The sequence below is a fragment of the Chanos chanos genome, chromosome 4 (genome assembly GCF_902362185.1).
Source record: "Chanos chanos chromosome 4, fChaCha1.1, whole genome shotgun sequence".
NCBI lineage: Eukaryota > Metazoa > Chordata > Actinopteri > Gonorynchiformes > Chanidae > Chanos > Chanos chanos.
Genome location: NC_044498.1, coordinates 36588383 through 36600204, shown reverse-complemented (window position 1 = coordinate 36600204; position 11822 = coordinate 36588383). Strand labels below are relative to the sequence as shown.

At 40.1% G+C, this 11822-nt stretch overlaps 1 protein-coding gene across 1 annotated transcript; it reads right to left on the bottom strand.

The window, feature by feature from the left end:
- Positions 1 to 283: 283 nt before the first annotated feature.
- Positions 284 to 11488, bottom strand: LOC115809425 (poly(rC)-binding protein 3). Its single transcript, XM_030771084.1, has 12 exons — positions 11405 to 11488; positions 10884 to 10907; positions 10515 to 10547; positions 8659 to 8775; positions 7447 to 7578; positions 5713 to 5841; positions 5213 to 5302; positions 3864 to 3905; positions 3315 to 3390; positions 1764 to 1816; positions 1052 to 1221; positions 284 to 647 (listed from the first exon to the last, which is right to left on the bottom strand). The coding sequence occupies exons 1-12, from the start codon at positions 11486 to 11488 to the stop codon at positions 284 to 286; spliced, it is 1314 nt and encodes a 437-aa protein (XP_030626944.1).
- Between the last annotated feature and the right edge of the window lie 334 nt (positions 11489 to 11822).

The window sequence follows — 11822 nt, the reverse complement described above, 5'->3', positions numbered from 1 at the left end:
ATGTAAGTTGAAATAAATAGTTGAAGATTGATGTCTCTAACAGTTCCTAGTCAGATGCAGAAAACTGAGAATCATTTCAGAAGGGATTTATCTTGTCAAACTGTCAACTATCAATCTTTAAGTCTGCAATGGCTTAATACTGCATAAAGAATAACAACAACAACAATAACAACAAAAAGAAAACAAGAGGAAAAAAAAACATTCCAAGGTCCTCTTAGATGTAAATGGAGCCAGCAGAGGTCTGTTGGGAGAGAGCGGAGTAAGTAATGACAGCCGACATTCGTCAATACGGGGCGAACTTCTGTCGTTCTGATTTTTTGATGGAAGCTGAGGCGGGGATCTTTGCGGTGTAAGGGGAGAGACCCGGGGCCAGGCCGGACGATCCCGCCGCATGCACGGCCAGCAGGGGCATGGTTTTCATGCCAAGCAGACTGGACACCGGGACAGCATAGTGGGCGCTGGGGAGAGCGGTCAGAGCAGGGGAGGGCTGGACGTTAATGGCAGAGGAGGGCGTGGCAGTGGCGGCCAGAACAGCCATGGAAGTGGGCGTGGAAGCGGTCGGGGCAGACTGGGGGAAGGTCATGTTGAGGTCAACTGGTGTGGCTGAGGATGCAGCAGCCTGCATACTGAGTTTAGCCATCTCCAAGCTGCATACGCATGCACACATGCATGAACATGCAAAGGGTTTGGGGAAGAAAGTAAGGTGTTAGAGGAAATATTTAGAAAGGTAGTGAGGTGTGGGGTACGTTCCGTCCATGGGGAGAAAGAAACAAGGGGAGAAGACAAGGGTGGGGAGGGAGGGAGAAAGAGATGGAAAAAAAAAAAAGGACGAATCAGTTTGGGAGAATTACATGTTACTAGGAGACATCAATACGCGGATGTATCGTATGAGTTCAGATGTTCTAATAATATGAGGGTAATGATGAATGACACAACCTAAACATAGCTTACAACAGAGTTAAATAATGTCCCCAAAAAAACTCCCCAAAAAATGTGGATGCCCATAAAAGATCCAACTGTGTGTCTCAGTGGGGGTAGGGGAGAGGCTCACCTAGCACTTATGAGGTATTGGGCCACGCTGATATTGGCGGGAGAACCTGTGATGGTGACATGACGTACCGCCGACCCGTCTGTCGCGCCGGCAATTTTGATCTGGGCCCCGGACATCTGTCGAATCTCATTGATCTTACTGCCCTGTCGGCCAATAATGCACCCTATCAACTGGGAGAAAAGAGGCCAAATGAGGTTGAGCCAACATATCGTACATATGCCTCATCTTACCCTTCAGATTAGTTTACTTTGTGCTGGACTGACTGTCACAACCTTTGTATTTTAAACAGTTTTGATTTCTTATCTGGTGTAAAGTGATTTAATGATCTGATCTGTAAAAACGGGAATGTGAATTCTAAATGGGTGCGGAACAAAGAAGTTTTCAAGAAGAGGAAACAAAGAGAAAATTGTTTTGGAGTCTGTGGTAGAGAATCTGCATTATATTGATTCAAACTGCCTTGATACTTTGCATGCCAAAACCTGGTGTCAGCAATCAATAATTACACTTCATTGTGCTGCAAAGGCTACATGCTTGACTAGTCAGGCATAAATCTAAAAACAGCACAGTTCATATGTCAAAGTTCATTTATGATCGTTCAGTATGAGTGGCCATTAGTTCTGGCAACCAGCTATGAGATATCATAATTCAGACTGCTGTCAGACAAAGAGCTCTACAGTACATGCAGGCGTAAAACAGAGGTGAAGAGACTTACGTCATTCGGAATGGTTAGCTCATGAGAAGTTGCAGGAATAGTAGCATCCAGACCTGTGATATTAATGATAATTTAATAACTTTGCATGGGTCGACATCTCTCTGCCACACACTCTACAATATATCAACTAAATATAGACTGCTCTACTTACAGAATCTAGAATATTCAACTGACACCGAACAGAAAATATTTAATTGACTCTGAATATAGAATTTCTGTCTGACTTTGAATACAGATTATCTCATGGACTCTGATGTCGAAAATATTCAAATGAAGATTAATATAGAATGTTAATCGATTCTAAATATAGAATGTTCAGCTGACTTAGAATATAAAATGCTTGACTGACTCTGAATAACGAATGATCAGCTGACTAGTGATATACCATGCTCAACTGACTCTGAATATGGAATATTCACGTAATCTGAATACAAAATGCTCTTCTGATTCTAAATATAGAATTTTCAGCAGACTCAAAATACAGAACACTCACGTATTTATGAAGGCAGAATGTTCAACAGATATAGAAGTTTCAACTGATTGGATGTAAAAATGTTCAACTGAGTCTTAATACAACTTGTTCTACGGATTGCAGAATTTCAGAACTATGTTTGAATGCAGATTTTCTGATTAACAGCAATGATATAATGTTCAACAGACCTTAACAGAATTTTGAGCTTTGTAAGAGTTTAATTTCCATATCTGGAATTTAGCTCACTTGGTAAACATAACAGCTCAGATATTACCTTGTATTAATTAAATGATAAATGATGCAATACTATACCTAATTAAAATGAATTACTCAAGTTTTCCATGACAACTATTTGCATTATATTAGTCTGGCTGTTGCAGGGGTATTTGGGTGTATGGTCCTGTGTGACTTGTATTTCAAAGGCAAGAGGACATGCTTTTGGATTGATCAGGTCAGGGGTGGTTTGGAGTGACAAAAGAGGAGGAGAAATGTTGACAATAAAAAAGCAAGGTACGGAGAAATACCTGTGTTTTTTCCATAAAATTTGACATAGAAGGACAGGGATGACACTTAACATAAACAGGGGGTCATGAAGCCTTCATCATGCTCGCATTAATCTGGCAAAACACTCGTCATAATCTGCCTCAGACATCTTTACTGCAATTTGCACCAAACTCCCAATAATAAAACAATCTTACATCTTTCTCTCTCTCTCTCTCTCTCTCTCTCTCTCTCTCTCTATCTATCTAACTATCACTCTTTCTCTCTCATTACATTTTCCTTTGTCAGAAGATGTTAGAGGTGTAATGTCACCATGTGTGTAGCATTATTTAGGCTTCATGACACAAATAGCACCATGTTATTCGTCACCTTACCATGGCGCAAAACAACAAAGTATTCCTGCTTTGATCATCACTACTGTTCCAAGTAGAGAAAAATCATTCAGTGGTCAGCAGCACATGTGGCCGGACAGGTTGGATAGAGAGGATGTGAGAGGACAAAGAAAGCAGGAGAGGGAGAGAGAAAGAGAGAGAGAGAGAGAAAGACGTGGATTTCCCCAGGGAGCTGTGGGTACGTACCGGGGAAGGTGGGGTTGCTCTGCCCCAGGGATGATAAGGGGATTTGCTGCATAGCCAACTGGTGAAGCTTGGTCAACTGCAGGGCAGGAAGGGAGGTTAGAACTAGCCAATCAAACGGAATTATTTTCAGAGGAAACCCAAACAAACTACAGTACACAGACCATCTCCAGGGTTACAGCAATGTTAGTTCAGTAACTAAGGTTCATTCTGGCTTGGCTGACTCCTCACCCTCCCTCACCCAAAACTGAATGCCATGGAAACAAAAGGTATGTCTCGCTGTGTGTGATATGCCCAGGTGATAAAATAAGAAAGTGGGCAACATGTGTTAGTAGCTCTAAGTGTTTTAGGTTTAGTAAAGGCCACAGTGTGTATTAGTGATTAGAGTTAAGTTTTAAGCCTATTGGTCGGTTGGTTATGGTAAATGGTGGTCCATGCTGTTGCAGGGTATTCTGGGACTGTGTGGTGGTTTAAAGGGACAGGGTATTGAGTCGGGGGAGGTGACACTCTGGAAGTGGAAGGCTCTGTATAGACAGCAGGAGCAGAACTCACATCTTGATGTGGAATCGCATACTGCCCTGGAATAGCAAAGGCCTGCAAAAGAAGACAAGCTATAATAATGGCCAGTAAAAAAATAAGGGATACATGACATCTAAATGGAACAGGAAATCATTTTCAAATTTCAGCAAAAATAAGTCAGACAACCAAGAATAGTTCAATCCATTATTCCACTCCTCCTCAGTTTGACCACAAGGGGGCGTCCCTTCATCAGGTCAGATTAACGAGTGCCTATTTCACGTGCAAAGAGTGTGTCAAGTCACCTTAATGAGATACTGATTTGTTTACTCGATTCACTGATGTTTTTGGAACTTCAACAGCAAACACAGATTGGATGGACTAAGGAGAACTGCCATGATAGTGTTAGGAACAGTATTCCCTGGTACTGCGGTTATGTTCTCAGCCTATTTTCCATTCTTCTGCTTCAAGTCAACCTTTGATTCAGCTCAGCCAGTCTAAAGGTCATGTCTGCCCAAACACACGGGAACGCTCACTCTCGCTCTCTCTCTCTCTCTCTGAGATACTCAGAGCCAACGAGAATGACATCAGGAGAGAGGCTGAAGGTTACAGATATAACTCAAGGCCCAGTTACGCAGTTTGAAGGAGTAGAAAAGACTAAAATAGAAGGCACATAAAAAGAATATACAGTAAAGCCAAGATCAACCAATCACGCAGGGTAAGAGGATCATTAAAATTGGTCCTTTGTAATACAGTGCTTTTGACGCTGTGATGTTTAAAACAAGTCTCTATTGAAACAGTCACTGATAAGAAGACAGATTTTTTTTTTTTTTTTATGGGGAGATGTTTTGTTTTGGGGGATAGCTGACCTAGTTTAAACTGCTTTAGAATGTCAAGTTGTTTGTGAGCAGGAATAAAAACGTCTCCTTCCTCTGGAACAATTTCCCCGTCTGTGGCAGCTAGCGGAAACGCTAACTGACTCAGGATTATTGTGTGTGCGGGTGGTTCCAGCTCAATCCCTCACCATTAAGAGCTAGAACATTAAGACCCGCAGAACACCTATCAGTCATTCAGAGCACAGGAGGCGAAGATGGTCCGCATGTCTCGAAGCAATAAGACTGCCTTTTAAACAATAAGCGCTGATCTCTTGGGAAGAGCTAGCTGCTCTTAAAAGGGCAAAGAGGGCAAAATTTATCTAACCATTTTGACTTCAATGCAATAATTAGCTTTTGGACATCCAGGCCCTGAATTCTCTCCACAGGGAGAGAGGCTATGTAATGATGAATATTTAAGAGGAGCGGTCGATGTTTTTACACGCTAACAAGGTTGCTGTCATAAGAGAGAGTCCTCAGAGATCAGGGTTAAAGTGTGGATGTTGTACTCACTGGAGTAGGATGAGGCTGAGTTAACACAGTGTGGCTTCCCACAGTGGAAGGTTTGGGGCGGTACGGAATGGTCGCCCCTTTAGGTGGAGACTGAAAATGGAGGGGAGAAGAAAAGACACACACACACACACACACACACACACACACAAAAAACAGTATTTATTCTGTGTACCTTCCTTCTGAGACTTCTGTTAAAATACACCTTGACCTGCCATAGAGAACCATGAATTATGTACAGAAAAAAATAAAAATTCAGGTGCAGACACAACATACACATGAAGCGCAGAAAAAAAAACAGTGGTTATAAATTTAAACTGAATAAATCAAAATATAAAAAGAAAACTCATATTGTTGTATATTTATTTCAAATGATGTTTTCCATCATATGCACCAGCTAAATGACACAAGACATTTCATACTTAGACTTATTAGCCTGTTTGTGTGACAGTGACTTCATCAAGACCTGAAACAAACTGTAAGCACCGCGGTCACTTACTCACCTCCAACATGACAGAGCAGATGAGTCTCACACACTGTGTTATGGCGGGAGGTGTGCCAGAGATGGTCACGGCCCTCTCTGTCGACTCTGGTAATAAGTCTCCAGCCACCTGCACCTGGGCACCTGTAGTCTGCAAGTCAACAATAAAACTGTGTACAAAAATCTGGGCATCCAAGGTCTAAGCATGCAAAAATGTATGTCTTAATGAACAGAAACTGACCAAGTCTCTATATGGTACAAAATTAAACATGGCATCTTTCTGTAAGGTATAATGCCGAATTACTATTTATTTGCATTTTTTGCAATAATGCTAATGATATTCACTTGAGCACTTGTATTCTGCAGGAGTTCACAGAACACTACCCAGCCACCCCTGATGCCCTGCAGTCTGCTTACACCAATCTCATTAGCACCACTGCCAGCAACTGAGCATGTGCAGTGTGCCAACAAAAAACACTGCTGAAATTGGCTTGTAATCATATGCATGTATCCCCCTCACCTGAACAGCAGTGGTCTACAAAAACAATACTCAGCCACAATTATACACACACCTGAAGTCTGCAAATGTCAGTCAAATTGACGTGACATCTAACTGTACTCACTCTATTCACTTGGATTTTATCACTACCTGCACATCCAGCACAGCTAAACAGACACCCTCACACTGGACAGTGTAACAGGACAAATGATAAAACCGTTTAAACTATAGGCAATGTACAATGTACAAGAATGTACAAGACATCAAGGGGATACAAGCATCACGTCTGGCATTAGACCACAGTACATTTGAAACATGACAACTCTCTGCCAATGTGTTGGTGAATAAAGCACTTAAAAACACAGAGCTGCAGAGACACATATCCTCTCGCACAGTCAGATATTCACAGGTCGCTCTGGTCTTATGAATAAACATAAGACATTGATGACACTGACAGCATATTTCCACATGAACCTACATTTCTGGATATTCTCAAACAACACATGCGCTGCTTGTGCAGCTCTGCCGATACATTGCATGACTGAGTGCTAATTGTCTGACTGACTGATAAGCTTGTCTATTCATTTATTCAACTACTCCGTTGATTTCTTTCCAAAGAATTCACCACAAAGTCATGCGTTATGATTCTTCGGTTGATGTCATGCATTCAAATTGTCCTAAAGCATAAAGTTATTCAGGCTGTTATATTTAGATACTGTTGTAGCGTATATAAATATGGATCTATTTGAGCCTTTAGGGAAGAATGTTGTCTGAGGCATTCATAACCAGGAATTAACCCAGCTGATTCACTGGACAGTCTCATGCAGCGGGGACAGCTACATTTGTTCGACGTGATTCAAGCGCTCAAACAACCTCAGAGCAATCTCCACTCTGTTCTACACATTCAGGCACCTGACACTAAATCTGTGATTAAGATAATTATTATTGATATGAACAGGTCAGGACGTATGAGGTAAAGTGTGGAGGCAGTAGACTGAAAAACAACTTAAAGGCCATAAAATAAATGTGGTGATTTAGACTGTTGACCTCTAATCCCACTCAAGAACAAAGTTCAGATTTACTTAGGATGACTTAGCAAAAAGTGTAAACAATAATTCTACGCTTTCAAGAAAGAAAGAAAGAAAGAAAGACACAGGGAGAGAGAGGGAAACATAACAGGCAGACCACTGTACTGGCCATAAGAGTTTTTTGGCCTATATTCCCCTGGGAGGCAGCTTGATCACTAATGCACTTTACCTCTCTGATCTCTTTGATCTTCGAACCCCCTTTCCCAATAAGGGAACCACACTGACTGGCAGGAAATACCAGACGCAGGGTCACAGGTGGCCTGCTTGTCACTGTGCTGTTGATCATGGAGGCAATTATATCCTGTAACACAAATATTGATTGTTTTGTTGTTATATTTGTTTTAGTTGTTGTTTGATTGGTTTTGATTTTGCCCTTTTTTTTCTCCTATTCAGCAGTCTCATAAATCTCACTCTCACACGGCGGTTGCCTCATCTAAAGTGGAGGACAGCTCACATGTCCTTGGTCACATGCACAGCCAATCAGTCATTTTTCAATATTATGAGTTGCATAATATTGTGAAGTGACCTAAGTGCTTAGAGAAGGGCACCATCAGTGACTATCACGAAGCATCAGGAAGACAGGAACCCCAGTCCACTGAACGGCTTACAGGAACCTGGCCAACACCGGCCACGATCGGCAAGTGCAAGGGACTCCAACTGTGCATGCAAAATGTAGAGGCCCTAAGTGAATAGTTTAAACATGCCTTCATTGAATGCTTAAAAAAGACTTTCTAAAGACTGAGTGGTTTACTATGATAAAAAGCAAATTCAGAATGTTAAAATAAATCAACACTCACTGAAGTAAATAGAGATGTGAAATCACTGAAAAATAGTATTTGTGACAATTAATGTAAATGTTGACTGATGTGAGAGAAAGCGCTTTGAGATTTGATACACTCACTCAGTGTACTTAAACAAATTTTCATTTACTAAAATGGTTGGTAAATTTAAAATCTGATGAAAAGCAGAAACAGTGACAGGAATTGGTTAAGATGTTTAACTCAAACATCTCATTTAATCTCACACATGGTAGAAGTCCAAACAAAAACCCACACAGAAAATTTCATTTCATGTCAAGTATCATTTCAGTTGAATTTCACGAAAATAATTTAACATTATTTTCAACTGCTTGTAAGATGCATACACATTTACCAAATAAAATGGATATGAAAACAATAAAACATTTTCTCTAACCAGCAATGAACACATTTAGGGTTCATTTAACTCTGGTGAATTTGGCGCAAAATGTGTATTAATATCTGTCCATAATATCAGTAATATCATTAATATCTGTTCATAATATTAGTAATTATCAATCCATAATAATAGTATCACTGGCCAGTCCAAAAGGTATGTCATGCTTTTATAGAACTGGACTAACCTCTTCAAACTTCTCTGCAATCATGGCAAAAGCCTTGAAGATAACTTCAGAAGAACCGGTGATTGTAACTATCCGCTCTGGACTGGATCCATCAGAGATGTTAATCCGAGCACCACTCTAAAAATCACATAAACACACACACACACACACACACACACACACAAGAGAGACACAAACGCTTTACAAAGTCAACATCCACAATGGATAGTTCAGTGATAATTTGTATTAGTAATCCTCTGAGAATTATCACTGTGGGACACAATAACTTTCCAAGTCTCAGAGGTCCGTATTACGAATGCAAAACATCTGAGTAATCTCTCTGAGGCCAAAAACGAGTCACTCCTCATCAGGATTACGTAAACAAGCTGTCCCTTGATGCCACATTAAGGAGTGAGTTAAAGATTACATCTGGAGCTATAATTTTTATTTGTATGTGTTTAAGCACTCATAGGCAGATCTTTCTGTTCTGGGGACATTCATATACCTTGTAGGTTCTCACCAAAAATCTGCCCTGCTTGTCTTTGGGTTCAGGGGTGATCTCAAAACACTGTTTAAACACAGGAATGCCAAAATCCAGTCCTGGAATGCTGCAGTCCTGCTGGTCTTGGCTCTCAATTCTTAATCAAGGTGTGATTTTTTTCCCTTTGGAAACAGATGAGTATCCCTCAGCCAATCAGAGACTTACCACCCAGGACTGGAATCTGGCATTTCTGCTCTACAGTAGCAGGTTTCCGCTCTACAGTGACAGATTTCTGCTCTAAAGAAACAGGACTCTGCTGCACAGTGACAGGTTTCTGCTCTACAGTAACAGGTTTCTGCTCTACAGTAACAAGTTTCTGCTCTACAGTAACAAGTTTCTGCTCTATAGTAGCAGGTTTCTGCTCTATAGTAACAGGTTTCTGCTCTATAGTAGCAGGTTTCTGCTCTATAGTAACAAGGTTCTGCTCTACAGTAACAGGTTTCTGCTGTCTACCTGTGTCTACTTGTAATCATTCTTACAATTCTACACAATTACAATCCCCACATCTGTGTTTAAAGTAGACACACTTATGCCCTTCAGCTGAAGTAACTCTTAATTTTTTAAAAATTCTACATATTGCACAAACCCCAATGTTGTGTTCACTGTTGTGCAAGGTATTGTGTTGTTAAACGGATAGCCTGGTAAGTTACTACTCCCTCTTGCGCACACATCAAAAGCAGTACCTCTGTGCCCTATTCACAAGTCTTTGATATTCAGCGTCAAGTAGCTAGTTCATTTATAAACACATAGTGGTTCAAACAAGGCAGGTATCTAGGAATGAAAGAATGAAGTTAGCAAGATGTTTCAGTGTAGGAAACTATTCCCATAAGCTAAGCAAACAAAGCACTAGTGTACTTTCTGTCTTGAACAATCCCAAATTAGCTCTATCAATTTACAGAGGTTACTTGCTGCTGTGAATTACTGCCAATAAACTTGATGAAAAACGAATATCCACAAATAGACAGTTAGATCTTTAAGTCACACACCACCACAACAGCCATTGGCTGATAAATAATTGAAAGGCAAAGACATGATTAAAAATGCTAAAAGTATACTTAACACTATGCTTAAAGAAACTTCTCTTAGCATTTCACATCTTTATAAAGTCAGTTGACTATTTAACTTTTACTTAAAGCTAAATATTCTTGGCTCACTTCATAGGATTGCAGGAAAGGTGTTTTCTTTCTTTCTTTCTTTCTTTCTTTCTTTCTTTTTTAATGTTATTCCCTCAGACTCCTGCTTAATTTATTCCCTTCCGATATGTAAATTAAGTCACTCAGAGGAATAAATTATTAGGAAATTTATGATGAAAATCCAGCTGCACAGTGTCACTTACCTCTTCTCTCATCTTTTTGACTGTCTCCCCTTTCTGAGAAACATGAACAGAAGGAGTTCACAGATCAGGGGAATTGCATTGTAAGTAAAAAGACATACTACTTCTCTATGCTGTGATAATGTCAAGCATTGCAGAAAAATATGGGTAATTAGGAGACCATTAGAGTTTTCTTATAAATTTGTCTAAGTGAAGTACTGCTATATGTTACAACATTAACATATTAAAATGTAAATCCAAGATCTATATTTACACCAAATTATTTACTTAGCAACAGGCCCCTATTCCCACAGCAGTTACATAATTGCTGCAATGTTAAAGGTGTATATTCAGAACATGGTGCTTGGAGACAATGAATTGTAGCATTCCTACCTTTCCAATTATACTCCCAACCTCCTGTGAGACACAGAAGAGATTTTTCCTTCAGTTAATTCAAAGCCGAATGGTAAACGGTATTAGGTACACCCTCAGGTAAAACTTGCTGACACTTGATTTTACAAAAGATTTTGTAGATGAAAAAAAACAAACAACTGTCATAAAAGTCTACTGTAGAGGCCAAATCTGTCTGGTAAGCCATTCAGATTCAATTTATAACTTCTCTCATGTAGTAAGGGTTTGTGAAGACTAGAAATACTTTAACACAGATAACCATGTTCTTGTACTACAGTAGTTCATGCTAAATAAAAAAGATGATCTTGTTGCACAGTGTGCATGTCTCGCTTTGGTATAGCTGTTATGAGACAACAAACTCAACTCTACATGACAGCAGTCAGGGTTTAGTGTGCTTCATGACAGACGACAGTCGCTTTAGTTTCCCTCAGACTCTTTGATGTTTTTTTTACGAGATGCCAGTTGAGTAGACTGTCTGTTCGAGATGCTGCCCTGGGCCTTACCTTGCCGTGCATCAGTAGGCGGATAGTGAGGGTGACATTCAGCCCTCCCTCTGAGACCCCGCCCTCTCTCTCATTAATATTCATGCTTGTCAGCAGCCTGTGTGTTCCAAGGTTTCAAACAGAGGCACTCTGAGAAGACAGACAGATATGAATGTAAATAATTCACGCAGCCTGGATGAAAGTTTCTTCCAATGCAATGTAATAAATTGTAGTGAGACAGTTGCAATACAGTTTACAAGATGGAGAATGTAAGCAACCTTCCTATAAATATTGAGCTTGATTACATAAACTCTATCCATCTTTCCAAGCCTCTAAGACTGAAAAAAAATGAGTCAAAGTAAATGGTCTATTAGAGAAGTTTTCTTTTAAAAAGTACCTGGAGTGAATTGTCGGTCGAAGAGTTATGTGTAGTTCTATT